The 15,098-nt window shown below is 57.7% G+C and overlaps 1 protein-coding gene across 1 annotated transcript; it reads left to right on the top strand.

The window, feature by feature from the left end:
- The first annotated feature begins 150 nt into the window (after nt 1-150).
- On the top strand, nt 151-14,873 carry CLPTM1 (CLPTM1 regulator of GABA type A receptor forward trafficking). Its single transcript, XM_061363689.1, has 14 exons — nt 151-196; nt 265-388; nt 2,177-2,300; nt 2,385-2,543; nt 2,768-2,885; nt 3,269-3,354; nt 6,131-6,251; nt 6,363-6,607; nt 8,873-8,966; nt 9,600-9,790; nt 9,879-9,974; nt 12,497-12,632; nt 12,734-12,901; nt 14,418-14,873. Exons 1-14 carry the CDS (start codon nt 151-153, stop codon nt 14,606-14,608), a joined length of 1,899 nt encoding a protein of 632 aa, XP_061219673.1. The 3' UTR covers nt 14,609-14,873.
- The last annotated feature ends 225 nt before the right edge of the window (nt 14,874-15,098 follow it).

The raw sequence follows: 15,098 nt of genomic DNA, 5'->3' as shown, positions 1-15,098 counted from the left end.
CTGGCGGGCAGCGCCGCCATTGGCTGCCGCCCGCCATGACGTCACCGCGCCATTGGGCGTGGCGCTGGCCTCTGCTCTCGCGAGATCTCGGCGGGACAGGGAAGTGGAAGGGGCCGGGGGGAGGGGGGTGGGAAGCAGCGGCGCAACAAGATGGCGGCGCCGGGCACTGAGGCGGCGGCGACGGCGGCGGTGCCGGGCCCGGGGCAGGTAGGAGCGGGACCGCTGCGGGGCTGTGGGGAGCCGGGGCGGCCCCGGGGCTCTGAGCGGTCCCTGTGCCCCCTCCGCAGGTCAGCAGCAACGGCAGCGCCGGAGAGGCGGCGGCGGCGGAGACGCAGCGGCAGCAAGCGGCGCCCAACGCCTGGCAGGTCATCAAGGGGGTGCTCTTCAGGTGAGGCCCGGCCTGGGCTGCCGAGCCCATAGAACCGGTACCGGGGACATAGACCCGGTGCTGCCGTGCCCATAGACCGGTACCGGGGGCATAGACCCGGTGCTGCCGTGCCCCTAGACCGGTACCGGGGACATAGACCCGGTCCTGTCGGGTCTATAGACCCGGTGCTGCTGTGCCCATAGCCCGGTACTGGGGCCATAGACCCTGTGCTGCTGTGCCCATAGCCCAGTACTGGAGCCATAGACCCTGTCCTGCTGTGCCCATAGCCTGGTAGTGGAGCCATAGACCCGGTGCTGCTGTGCCCATATCCAGTACCGGGGCCATAGACCCAGTCCTGCTGTGCCCATATCCAGTACCGGGGCCATAGACCCAGTCCTGCTGTGCCCATAGCCCGGTACTGGGGCCATAGACCCGGTCCTGCTATGCCCATAGCCCGGTACTGGTGCCATAGACCCTGTCCTGCTGTGCCCATAGCCCGGTACTGGTGCCATAGACCCTGTCCTGCTGTGCCCATAGCCCTGTACTGGCACCATAGACGCGGTCCTGCTGTGCCCATAGCCTGGTACTGGTGCCATAGACCCTGTCCTGCTGTGCCCATAGCCCGGTACTGGGGCCATAGACCCGGTCCTGCTGTGCCCATAGCCCGGTATTGGTGCCATAGACCCTGTCCTGCTGTGCCCATAGCCCGGTACTGGTGCCATAGACCCTGTCCTGCTGTGCCCATAGCCCGGTACTGGTGCCATAGACCCCGTCCTGCTGTGCCCATAGCCCTGTACTGGCACCATAGACGCGGTCCTGCTGTGCCCATAGCCCAGTACTGGGGCCATAGACCCGGTGCTGCCTTGCCCATAGCCTGGTACTGGCGCCATAGACCCGGTCCTGCTGTGCCCATAGCCCGGTACTGGCACCATAGACCCAGTCCTGCTGTGCCCATAGCCTGGTACTGGCACCAGAGACCCGGTGCTGCTGTGCCCATAGCCCGGTACTGGCACCATAGACCCAGTCCTGCTGTGCCCATAGCCTGGTACTGGCACCATAGACCCAGTGCTGCTGTGCCCATAGCCCGGTACTGGCACCATAGACCCAGTCCTGCTGTGCCCATAGCCTGGTACTGGCGCCATAGACCCAGTGCTGCTGTGCCCATAGCCTGGTACTGGCACCATAGACCCAGTGCTGCCGTGCCCATAGCTCGGTACTGGGGCCATAGACCCCGTCCTGCTGTGCCCATAGCCCGGTACTGGCACCATAGACCCAGTGCTGCCGTGCCCATAGCCCGGTACTGGGTCCACAGACCTGGTCCTGCCGTGCCTATAGCCCGGTACTGGGGCCATAGACCCAGTCCTGCCGTGCTCGTATCCAGTACTAGCACCATAGACCCAGTGCTGCTGTGCCCATAGCCCGGTACTGGCGCCATAGACCCGGTCCTGCTGTGCCCATAGCCCGGTACTGGTGCCATAGACCCCGTCCTGCTGTGCCCATAGCCCGGTACTGGGGCCATAGACCCGGTCCTGCTGTGCCCATAGCCCGGTACTGGTGCCATAGACCCGGTCCTGCTGTGCCCATAGCCTGGTACCGGGGCCATAGACCTTGTCCTGTTGGGTCCATAGACCCAGTACTGGTGCCATGGACCCGGTGCTGCCAGCACCGCCATGGCCACCCCTTTGGAGCCTCCTCTGGGATACCCCGCAGCTCCTCAGCATTCCCAAGCGCAGCTCCAGGCTCCATCCCAGGAGCAGGATGGATCCCAGGATCACCCCTTTGGAGCCGCCTCTCCCTCTCTTCCCATAGGATCTTCATCATCTGGGCCATCAGCAGCTGGTTCCGGAGGGGCCCCGCGCCGCAGGAGCAGAGCAGCACGGGGGGGACGCCGCGGGCACCCAGCAGGAACCTGTTCCCTAAGGACACCCTGATGGTAACACCCGGACCCATAGGCCCTATTGTGTATGGGGGGGGTGCTGTGGGGCAGCAGGACCCCTCCGTGTCCCGTTCCCTGCAGGACCTCTATGTGTACATCTCGGAGCACGAGCACTTCACTGACTTCAATGTGAGCTCAGCCCTGTTCTGGCAGAAGAGGGACCTGGTCTATGGGGACTGGACCAGTGGGGACAACGCTGATGGCTGCTATGAGCACGCTGGGGACGTGGCCATCTCGCAGGTGCTGAGCCCCCCCCCTGCACCCCCAATACCCATGGATGAGGAGGAAGGCATGGATGGATGGGGGGAAGCAGATGGATACAAGGAGCATCCATAAAGGGATCCCTGTTTAGCAGCACCACTGTGGGGAGCTGACCCCAACCCATTCCCCATCAGTGGGAAGCTGAGGGATGGCTTGGGAAGGAGCTGGAGCAGATCCCAACCCCTTCCCACCTCCCCTTCCAGAGCGTGCAGCACAACGGCTCCATCTACGTCCATGTCTACTTCACCAAGAGCGGCTTCCACCCCGACCCCCGGCAGAAGAACCTCTACCGGCGCCTCGCCACCGTCCACACTTCCCGAAGTATGGAATGGGGGGAGCCCCGTCCCCATATCCTGGATCCCACAGCGAGCCCCAGCCGTCGCGCTTTGGGTCAAGGGAGGGTTCCACGCTTGGGATTCATCCTTCAATCCCTATGGGTTCCCTCTGTGGGATGGGGGGGTCCCACCTCGCCTAAAGGGGTCTGTGTTGGGGAAGGGAAGGAATTGGGGGGGCTCTTCCACGCTGAAGGTTTGGCTCTTCATGGGGTCCGTGGTCCCTGCATTCCAGCTCTTCCCATTGCGAACTGGGGGAAGTGGGAGAGCTGAAGGAGGGTTTGTGCCCGTGCTGGCTCTTTAGAGCCCTTTTCCGGCCTTGTTTGGAGCTGGAAGCAATTCCCCATCCCAAGGAATTCCCTTCCCTTCCAGTGATCAACAAGTACAAGCGGCGGCGCTTCCAGAAGACCAAGAACCTCCTGACTGGGGAGACAGAGGCAGACCCGGAGATGATCAAGGTGCGAACGGCTCCTTTGGGTCCTTTCTGGTCCTTAGGGTCCCTCCTGTTCCTTTATGGGGTCCTGGGGGGTCCCTCCTGTTCCTTTGGGAGGTCCCTTTTGGTGTTTGTGGGTTCCGCTTCCCTCTCTCGCTCCTTCATTGAGGGATCATTGCCTTGTGGGGTTCTTGGGATGGGAGGATGACTCTGAGCTGGTAACGGTGGTTATAGTGGTGATGTTATGGTGGTGGTGATGATGATGATGGCAGTGATGTTATGGTGGGGATGGTGGTGATGCGATGGTGGGGATGGCGGTGATGCTATGGTGGGGATGGCGGTGATGCTATGGTGGGGATGGTGGTGATGCTATGGTGGGGATGGTGGTGATGCTATGGTGGGGATGGCGGTGATGCTATGGTGGGGATGGCGGTGATGCTATGATGGGGATGGCGGTGATGCTATGGTGGGGATGGTGGTGATGCTATGGTGGGGATGGTGGTGATGCTATGGTGGGGATGGCGGTGATGCTATGGTGGGGATGGCGGTGATGCTATGATGGGGGTAATGCTATGGTGGGGATGGTGGGGATGCTATGGTGGGGATGGTGGTGATGCTATGGTGGGGATGGCGGTGATGCTATGATGGGGATGGTGGTGATGTGATGGTGGGGATGGCGGTGATGCTATGGTGGGGATGGTGGTGATGCTATGGTGGGGATGGTGGTGATGCTATGGTGGGGATGGTGGTGATGCTATGGTGGGGATGGCGGTGATGCTATGGTGGGGATGGCGGTGATGCTATGGTGGGGATGGCGGTGATGCTATGGTGGGGATGGCGGTGATGCTATGGTGGGGATGGCGGTGATGCTATGGTGGGGATGGCGGTGATGCTATGGTGGGGATGGCGGTGATGCTATGGTGGGGATGGCGGTGATGCCATGGTGGGGGTGGCGGTGATGCGATGGTGGGGGTGGTGGTGATGTTATGGTGGGGATGTTATGGTGGGGATGCTATGGTGGTGATGCTATGGTGGGGATGGCAGTGATGCTATGGTGGGGATGGCGGTGATGTTATGATGGGGATGGCGGTGATGTCATGTTGGTGGTAGTGGTGGTGTTATGCTGGTGGTGATGGTGATGATACGATAATGGTGATAATGCTAATGTTATGATGATGATGGTGGTGATGGTGTTGCTGCTGGTGATATAATGGTCATGATGGCGGGGATGGTAATGGAGCTGTTACAATGGTGATAATGGTGATGATGATGATATGACAATGGTGACAATGATGATAACAGTGATGTTACGATGGCGATGGTGCTGATGAGGATGATGGTGATATGATAATGGTGGTGATGATGTTATGATGGTGGTGATAACAGTGATGGTGATAACGGTGATCTGATGATGGTGCTGGTGATAATGATGACGTTACAATGGTGATAATGGTGATGATGATGGTGATACGATGATGACGATGATGGTGATGCAATAACGGTGGTGTTATGATGATGATGGTGATGGTGGTGATGTTATGATGATGGTGATGTTATGATGATGATGGTGGTACATTATGATGATGATGGTGATGTGATAATGGTGATGTTATGATGATGATGGTGATGTGATAACGGTGATGATATGATGATAATGGTGATGGTGGTGATGTTATGACAGTAACGGTGATGATGATGATGATGATGGTGATGGTGGTACATTAGGATGATGATGGTGATGTGATAACGGTGATGTTATGATGATGATGGTGATGCGATAACTGTGGTGTTATGATGATGATGGTGATGTGATAACGGTGGTGTTATGATGACGATGGTGATGGTGGTGATGTGATGATGATGATGGTGATGTGATAACGGTGATGTTATGATGATGATGGTGATGTGATAATGGTGATGTTACGATGATGATGGTGATGGTGGGACGTTATGATGGTGGTGATGTGATAACGGTGATGATATGATGATAATGGTGATGGTGGTGATGTTATGACAGTAACGGTGATGATGATGATGATGATGGTGATGGTGGTACATTAGGATGATGATGGTGATGCGATAACGGTGATGTTATGATGATGATGGTGATGCGATAACGGTGGTGTTATGATGATGATGGTGATGGTGGTGATGTGATAATGATGATGGTGATGTGATAATGGTGATGTTATGACGATGATGGTGATGGGACGTTATGATGATGATGGTGATGTGATAATGGTGATGTTATGATGAGGATGGTGATGCGATAATGGTGATGTTATGATGATGATGATGGTGATGTGATAATGGTGATGTTATGATGATGATGGTGATGTGATAACGGTGATATTATGATGATGGTGGTGATGTTATGATGATGATGGTGATGCGATAATGGTGGTGTTATGATGATGGTGATGCGATAACAGTGATGTTATGATGATGATGGTGATGGTGGTGATGTGATGATGATGATGGTGATGTGATAACGGTGATGTTATGATGATGATGGTGATGTGATAACGGTGGTGTTATGATGATGATGGTGATGGTGGTGATGTGATGATGATGATGGTGATGTGATAACGGTGATGTTATGATGATGATGGTGATGTGATAATGGTGATGTTACGATGATGATGGTGATGGTGGGACGTTATGATGGTGGTGATGTGATAATGGTGACGTTATGGTGATGATGGTGATAGTGGTGATGTTATGGCAGTAACGGTGATGATGATGATGATGATGTTACGATCCTGCTCCTGCTGCTGCTGACTTGGGCCTTCTCCACTCAGAGAGCAGAGGACTACGGTCCTGTGGAGGTCATCTCGCACTGGCACCCTAACCTGACCATCAACATGGTGGACGACCACACGCCCTGGGTGAAGGGCAGCGTGCCCCCTCCTCTGGACCAGTGTAAGGCTCTCCTGTTCAAGGGGGGGGCTTCCTGGGGCTGCCCCCTCTCCTGGGGGACACGTTCCCATGGGAAGGGGGCTGGGGTCACCCTCGCATCCCCCCCTGCTCCAGACGTGAAGTTCGATGCCATCAGCGGGGATTATTACCCCATCCTCTACTTCAATGACTACTGGAACCTGCAGAAGGATTACTTCCCCATCAACGAGTCCCTGCAGCGCCTGCCCTTCCGCCTCTCCTTCTGCCCCCTGTCCCTGTGGCGCTGGCAGCTCTACGCTGCCCAGAGCACCAAATCCCCATGGAATTTCCTGGGAGAGGACCTCTACGAGCAGTCGGATGAGGAGCAGGACTCGGTGAAGGTGAGGGAGCAACCAGGCAGCTCTCCCATGGGGAGGAGGGGGAATGAGGCTTGTCCTGGTTCTGATGGGGGGGGGAGATGGAGCCTTGGGATGGATGGAGGTGGAGAGGTGGGATATGGAGCCTTGGGATGGAGATGGAGCCTTGGGATGGAGGTGGAGCCTTGGGATGGAGATGGAGCCTTGGGATGGAGATGGAGCCTTGGGATGGAGATGGAGCCTTGGGATGGAGGTGGAGAGGTGGGATATGGAGCCTTGGGATGGAGGTGGAGAGGTGGGATATGGAGCCTTGGGATGGAGATGGAGCCTTGGGATGGGGACGGAGAGGTGGGATATGGAGCCTTGGGATGGAGATGGAGCCTTGGGATCGATGGAGGTGGAGAGGTGGGATATGGAGCCTTGGGATGGGGACGGAGAGGTGGGATATGGAGCCTTGGGATGGAGATGGAGCCTTGGGATCGATGGAGGTGGAGAGGTGGGATATGGAGCCTTGGGATGGAGGTGGAGCCTTGGGATGGAGGTGGAGAGGTGGGATATGGAGCCTTGGGATGGAGATGGAGCCTTGGGATGGAGATGGAGAGGTGGGATATGGAGCCTTGGGATGGAGATGGAGCCTTGGGATGGATGGAGATGGAGAGGTGGGATATGGAGCTTTGGGATGGAGGTGGAGAGGTGGGATATGGAGCTTTGGGATGGAGGTGGAGAGGTGGGATATGGAGCCTTGGGATGGAGGTGGAGCCTTGGGATGGAGATGGAGCCTTGGGATGGAGGTGGAGCCTTGGGATGGAGGTGGAGCCTTGGGATGGAGATGGAACCTTGGGATGGAGATGGAGCCTTGGGATGGAGATGGAGAGGTGGGATATGGAGCCTTGGGATGGAGGTGGAGCCTTGGGATGGAGGTGGAGCCTTGGGATGGAGATGGAGCCTTGGGGTGGAGGTGGAGCCTTGGGATGGAGATGGAGCCTTGGGATGGAGATGAAGAGGTGGGATATGGAGCCTTGGGATGGAGATGGAGCCTTGGGATGGAGATGGAGCCTTGGGATGGAGGTGGAGAGGTGGGATATGGAGCCTTGGGATGGAGGTGGAGCCTTGGGATGGAGATGGAGCCTTGGGATGGATGGAGGTGGAGAGGTGGGATATGGAGCCTTGGGATGGAGGTGGAGCCTTGGGATGGAGATGGAGCCTTGGGATGGAGGTGGAGCCTTGGGATGGAGATGAAGAGGTGGGATATGGAGCCTTGGGATGGGGATGGAGCCTTGGGATGGAGGTGGAGAGGTGGGATATGGAGCCTTGGGATGGAGATGGAGCCTTGGGATGGAGGTGGAGAGGTGGGATATGGAGCCTTGGGATGGAGATGGAGCCTTGGGATGGGGATGGAGCCTTGGGATGGAGGTGGAGAGGTGGGATATGGAGCCTTGGGATGGAGATGGAGCCTTGGGATGGAGGTGGAGCCTTGGGATGGAGGTGGAGCCTTGGGATGGAGATGGAGCCTTGGGATGGAGATGGAGAGGTGGGATATGGAGCCTTGGGATGGAGATGGAGAGGTGGGATATGGAGCCTTGGGATGGAGATGGAGAGGTGGGATATGGAGCCTTGGGATGGAGATGAAGAGGTGGGATACGGAGCCTTGGGATGGAGATGAAGAGGTGGGAGATGGAGCCTTGGGATGGGGATGGAGCCTTGGGATGGAGATGAAGAGGTGGGATATGGAGCCTTGGGATGGAGATGGAGAGGTGGGATATGGAGCCTTGGGATGGAGGTGGGGTGGGTTGGAGCCTTGGGATGGAGATGGAGAGGTGGGATATGGAGCCTTGGGATGGAGGTGGAGAGGTGGGATATGGAGCCTTGGGATGGGGATGGAGAGGTGGGATATGGAGCCTTGGGATGGAGATGGAGCCTTGGGATGGAGATGCCTTGGGATGGAGATGGAGCTGGGTGGAGCTGGGATGGAGATGGAGAGGTGGGATATGGAGCCTTGGGGTGGAGATGGGGAGGTGGGATATGGAGCCTTGGGATGGAGATGAAGAGGTGGGAGATGGAGCCTTGGGATGGGGATGGAGCCTTGGGATGGAGGTGGAGCCTTGGGATGGAGGTGGAGAGGTGGGAGATGGAGCCTTGGGATGGAGATGGAGCCTTGGGATGGAGGTGGAGCCTTGGGATGGAGATGGAGCCTTGGGATGGAGATGGAGCCTTGGGATCGATGGAGGTGGAGAGGTGGGATATGGAGCCTTGGGGTGGAGGTGCAGAGGTTCCTGGTGCTTGTTGCAGGTGGCTCTGCTGGAGACCAACCCCTACCTGCTGGCGCTGACCATCATCGTCTCCATCGTGCACAGCATCTTCGAGTTCCTGGCCTTCAAGAATGGTGAGGGCTGAGAGAGGTGGGAAGGAGAAGGGTCCTGGGGGTCCCTGCTGCTGCTTATGGGGTCCTGGAGTGTTCCTATGGGGTACTGGAGGGTCCCTTCTGCTGCTTATGGGGTCCTGGAGGGTCCCTATGGGCTCCTGGGGGTCTTTCCTGCTGTTTATGGGGTCCTGCAGGGTCCCTTCTGCTGCTTATGGGGTCCTGGAGGGTCCCTATGGAGTCCTGGGGGTCCCTCCTGCTGTTTATGGGGTCCTGGAGGGTCCCTTCTGCTGCTTATGGGGTCCTGGAGGGTCCCTATGGGGTCCTGGGGGTCCCTCATGCTGTTTATGGGGTCCTGGAGGTCCCTCTTGCTGCTTATGGGGTCCTGCAGCGTCCCTTCTGCTGCTTATGGGGTCCTGGAGTGTTTCCATAGGGTCCTGTGGGTCCCTCTTGCCATTTATGGGGTCCTGGAGTGTTCCTATGGGGTCCTGGAGGGTCCCTCCTGCTGCTTATGGGGCCCTTGAGTGTCCCCATGTGGTCCTGGGGGTCCCTCCTGCTCCTTTATACGCTCCTGGGGGGGGGTGGATCCATCCCCCTGGCAGTACCCCCCTCCCTTCAAAGGCTCCATTCCCATCATTCCCATCCCCATTCCCACAGACATCCAGTTCTGGAACAGCCGGCAATCCCTGGAGGGCCTCTCGGTGCGCTCCGTCTTCTTCGGGGTCTTCCAGTCCCTGGTGGTGCTGCTCTACATCCTGGACAACGAGACCAACTTCGTGGTGCAAGTGAGCGTCTTCATCGGGCTCCTCATCGACCTCTGGAAGATCACCAAGGTCATGGATGTGCGGGTGAGCTCCGGCCCCATAAGCACTGGGATGATCCCAAGGGATCCATGCTCAATGCTCTCTTCCCCTTTATCCCCCCCCCCTTTGGAAGCTGGACCGGGAGAACAAAGTGGCCGGGCTGCTGCCGCGCATCAGCGTCAAGGACAAATCCACCTACGTGGAGTCCTCCACCAAGGTCTATGATGATGTGAGTGGGGTGAGGGCAGCAGCAGGGATGGGAGATGGGGAGGAGCTGCAATGGGGCACTGCAGCCCGTGCCCATCGGGTTGGGGTCCCTCTGTATGGGTGCTGCAGTGCGTTCCCATGGGATTAAGGTCCACAGTGGCACTGCAGCCCATTCCCATAGGATTAAGCTCCACAGGGGCACCGCATCCCATTCCCATAGGATTAAGCTCCACAGTAGCACTGATCCCATTCCCATAGGATTAAGCTCCACAGTGGCACTGCAGCCCATTCCCATAGGATTAAGCTCCACAGTGGCACTGCAGCCCATTCCCATAGGATTAAGCTCCACAGTGGCACTGCATCCCATTCCCATAGGATTAAGCCCCACAGTGGCACTGCAGCCCATTCCCATGGGATTAAGCTCCAAACTGATGCTCCAGCCCATTCCCATAGGATTAAGCTCCACAGTGGCACTGATCCCATTCCCATGGGATTAAGCTCCACTGTGGCACTGCAGCTCATTCCCATAGGATTAAGCTCCAAACTGATGCTCCACTACATTCCCATGGGATTAATCTCCACAGTGGCACTGATCCCATTCCCATAGGATTAAGCTCCACAGTGGCACTGCAGCTCATTCCCATAGGATTAAGCTCCAAGCTGATGCTCCACTACATTCCCATGGGATTACTCTCCACAGTGGCACTGATCCCATTCCCATGGGATTAAGCTCCACAGTGGCACTGCAGCCCATTCCCATAGGATTAAGCTCCACAGTGGCACTGCAGCCCATTCCCATTGGATTAAGCCCCACAGTGGCACTGCAGCCCATTCCCATGGGATTAAGCTCCACAGGGGCACCGCATCCCATTCCCATAGGATTAAGCTCCACAGTAGCACTGATCCCATTCCCATAGGATTAAGCTCCACAGTGGCACTGCAGCCCATTCCCATAGGATTAAGCTCCACAGTGGCACTGCAGCCCATTCCCATAGGATTAAGCTCCACAGTGGCACTGCATCCCATTCCCATAGGATTAAGCCCCACAGTGGCACTGCAGCCCATTCCCATGGGATTAAGCTCCAAACTGATGCTCCAGCCCATTCCCATAGGATTAAGCTCCACAGTGGCACTGATCCCATTCCCATGGGATTAAGCTCCACTGTGGCACTGCAGCTCATTCCCATAGGATTAAGCTCCAAACTGATGCTCCACTACATTCCCATGGGATTAATCTCCACAGTGGCACTGATCCCATTCCCATAGGATTAAGCTCCACAGTGGCACTGCAGCTCATTCCCATAGGATTAAGCTCCAAGCTGATGCTCCACTACATTCCCATGGGATTACTCTCCACAGTGGCACTGATCCCATTCCCATGGGATTAAGCTCCACAGTGGCACTGCAGCCCATTCCCATAGGATTAAGCTCCACAGTGGCACTGCAGCCCATTCCCATAGGATTAAGCTCCACAGTGGCACTGCAGCCCATTCCCATTGGATTAAGCCCCACAGTGGCACTGCAGCCCATTCCCATGGGATTAAGCTCCAAACTGATGCTCCAGCCCATTCCCATAGGATTAAGCTCCACAGTGGCACTGATCCCATTCCCATAGGATTAAGCTCCACAGTAGCACTGATCCCATTCCCATAGGATTAAGCTCCACAGTGGCACTGCAGCCCATTCCCATAGGATTAAGCTTCACAGGGACACTGCAACCCATTCCCATAGGATTAAACTCCAAACTGATGCTCCACTACATTCCCATGGGGTTAAGCTCCACAGTGGCACTGATCCCATTCCCATTGGATTAAGCTCCAAATTGATGCTCCAGCCCATTCCCATAGGATTAAGTTCCACAGTGGCACTGCAGCCCATTCCCATGGGATTAAGCTCCAGATTGATGCTCCAGCCCCTTCCCATGGGATTAAGCTCCAGATTGATGCTCCAGCCCCTTCCCATGGGATTAAGCTCCAGATTGATGCTCCAGCCCCTTCCCATGGGATTAAGCTCCAGATTGATGCTCCAGCCCCTTCCCATGGGATTAAGCTCCAGATTGATGCTCCAGCCCCTTCCCATGGGATTAAGCTCCACAGTGGCACTGCAGCCCATTCCCTTTGGATTAAGCTCCACAGTGGCACTGATCCCATTCCCATGGGATTAAGCTCCACAGTGGCACTGCATCCCATTCCCATAGGATTAAGCTCCACAGTGGCACTGCATCCCATTCCCATTGGATTAAACTCCACAGTGGCACTGCAGCCCCTTCCCATGGGATTAAGCTCCACAGTGGCACTGATCCCATTCCCATTGGATTAAGCTCCACAGTGGCACTGCAGCCCATTCCCATAGGATTAAGCTTCACAGGGACACTGCAACCCATTCCCATAGGATTAAGCTCCAAACTGATGCTCCACTACATTCCCAATGGATTAATCTCCACAGTGGCATTGATCCCATTCCCATTGGATTAATCTCCACAGTGGCACTGATCCCATTCCCATGGGATCAAGCTCCACAGCAGCCCTCTCTCCCCATTCCCAGATGGCATTCCGGTACCTCTCCTGGATCCTCTTCCCCCTGCTGGGCTGTTACGCCGTGTACAGCCTGCTCTACCTGGAGCACAAGGGCTGGTACTCCTGGGTCCTCAGCATGCTCTATGGCTTCCTCCTCACCTTCGGTGAGTACCAAACCGGGAATGCCGCCCCGCATCCCAACCTCCGGAGCCGGGAGCTTGGGATAGGGGCTCACCCCCCCCTTTCCCTTCCCCAATTCCCATAGGATTCATCACCATGACCCCCCAGCTCTTCATTAACTACAAGCTGAAGTCGGTGGCGCACCTGCCCTGGAGGATGCTCACCTACAAAGCGCTCAACACCTTCATCGACGACCTCTTCGCCTTCGTCATCAAGATGCCCATGATGTACAGGATAGGCTGCCTGCGGGATGGTACGGGATGGGGGGGCATGGGGAGGGACCTATGGCTGCATATGGGGTCCCTATGGCTGGCTATAGGGTCCCTATGGCTGCCTGGGGGGTGCCTATGGCTGCCTAGGGGGTGCCTATGGCTGCCTAGGGGGTGCCTATGGCTGACTATGGGGTCCCTATGGCTGGCTATGGGGTGCCTATGGCTGCCTGGGGGGTGCCTATGGCTGCCTAGGGGGTCTCTATAGCTGCCTATGGGGTCCCTATGGCTGCCTAGGGGGTCCCTATGGCTGCCTAGGGGGTGCCTATGGCTACCTATGGGGTCCCTGTGGCTGCCTGTGGGATCCCTGTGGCTGGCTATGGGGTCCCTATGGCTGACTATGGGGTGCCTATGGCTGCCTAGGGGGTCCCTATGGTTGCCTACAGGGTGCGTATGGCTGCCTATGGGGTCCCTATGGCTGCCTAGGGGGTCCCTATGGCTGCCTAGGGGGTGCCTATGGCTACCTATGGGGTCCCTGTGGCTGCCTGTGGGATCCCTGTGGCTGGCTATGGGGTCCCTATGGCTGACTATGGGGTCCCTATGGCCGCCTAGGGGGTCCCTTTGGCTGCCTAGGGGGTGCCTATGGCTGACTATGGGGTCCCTATGGCTGCCTAGGGGGTCCCTATGCCTGCCTGTGGGGTGCCTATGGCTGCCTGGAGGGTCCCTTTGGCTGGCTGGGGGGTCCCTATGGCTGCCTGTGGGGTCGCTATGGCTGCCTAGGGGGTGCCTATGGCTGCCTAGGGGGTCGCTATGGCTGACTATGGGGTGCCTATGGCTGGCTATGGGGTCGCTATGGCCGCCTAGGGCGTCCCTATGGCCGCCTAGGGGGTCCCTATGGCTGCCTGTGGGGTGCCTATGGCTGCCTGGAGGGTCCCTTTGGCTGCCTAGGGGGTGCCTATGGCTGCCTAGGGGGTCCCTATGGCTGCCTAGGAGGTCCCTAGGGGGTCTCTATGGCTGCCTGGAGGGTCCCTATGGCTGCCTCGGGGGTCCCTATGGCTGCCTAAGGGGTCCCTCCCCTTCCTTTATGGGGTCCTGGGGGAGCCTTCCTGTTCCTTATGGGGTCCTGGAAGGTCCTTCCTGTTCCTCTATGGGGTCCTGGGGGGGTCCCTTCTGTTCCTTTATGGGGTCCTGGGGGGTCCTTCCTGTTCCTTATGGGGTTCTGAGAGGTCCTTCCTGTTCTTTTATGGGGTCCTGTGGGGCCCCTCCTGTTCCTCTATGGGGTTCTGGGGAGGTCCCTCCTGTTTCTCTATGGAGTCCTGGGGGTTCCTTCCTGTTCCTTTATGGGGTCCTGGTAGGGGTCCTTCCTGTTCCTTTAAGGGTTCTGGGGGGTCCCTCCTGTTCCTTTATGGGGTCCTGGGGGGTCTCTCCTGTTCCTCATGGGGTCCGGGGGCGTCCATTCTGCTGTTTATGGGGTCCGAGGGGTCCCTCCTGTTCCTTGATGGGGTCATGGGGTCCCCCGCTTGTACCCCCTGACCCCTATGTGTCGTGTCCCCCCCCCAGACGTGGTGTTCTTCATTTACCTGTACCAGCGCTGGATCTACCGCGTGGACCTGACCCGCGTCAACGAATTCGGGCTCAGTGGGGAGGACACGGTCACCCCCCCGCCCCCCCACCCCAGCACCCCTCCCCCCACAGTGCTGCCCCCCCCACCGGGGGCCCCCAAACCTCCAGAGGACAAGAAGAAGGATTAACCCCCCCCCTCCATGGTCAGTTTTTACCAGCCCCCTATGGGGCACCCCATGGAGGGGAAAAAGAGGGGGGGGAGCGGCCGGTTTGGATTGGGGGGGTCCCCCCCTTTTTGGGGGAGTTGGGGGGTTCGGGGGGGGGTGGGGGCAGCCCGTGTGGCCCCCCTCTCTCCGTGTGTCACGTTCCCTTGTGCTCCATCCCATTGTGCCGGTGTGTAGGACAGTGTCACCGAGGTGTCGCCTCGTCCATAAAGACCTGATTGAACCCCAATAGTGGCCCCCCCGCCTCAAATCTGAGCCCCCCATCCCCACTTTGGGGCTTCTCTACCCACGCTTTGGGGTACATTGGGGTGGGAGCGTGACCTGGTGTGGCTCTATCACTGCTATCGCGATAGGGAGGGGATGACGGGGGGGTGGGGGGGGTCCTTTTCTCCCCCGTGGTGCTTCCAACGCGCTGCTGATACCCACGCGGCCAAAGCGCGCCACGGAGGGGGCG

This window comes from Neopsephotus bourkii, unplaced genomic scaffold (genome assembly GCF_033783945.1).
Source record: "Neopsephotus bourkii isolate Nb327-2 ecotype Australia unplaced genomic scaffold, CSIRO-AGI_Nbou_v1 NB_1180, whole genome shotgun sequence".
Lineage (NCBI taxonomy): Eukaryota > Metazoa > Chordata > Aves > Psittaciformes > Psittacidae > Neopsephotus > Neopsephotus bourkii.
The sequence above is the reverse complement of the archived record's forward strand: the minus strand, read 5'-3'. Positions and strand labels throughout refer to the sequence as shown.

What these genes read in the sequence shown, in the direction of transcription:
- CLPTM1 (XM_061363689.1), top strand. Translation starts at nt 151, where the DNA reads ATGGCGGCGCCGGGCACTGAGGCGGCGGCGACGGCGGCGGTGCCGG. An exon ending in TCCCTAAGGACACCCTGATG is followed by an intron (nt 2,301 to 2,384) that starts GTAACACCCGGA and finishes CGTTCCCTGCAG; the next exon opens with GACCTCTATGTGTACATCTC. An exon ending in CACCGTCCACACTTCCCGAA is followed by an intron (nt 2,886 to 3,268) that starts GTATGGAATGGG and finishes CTTCCCTTCCAG; the next exon opens with TGATCAACAAGTACAAGCGG.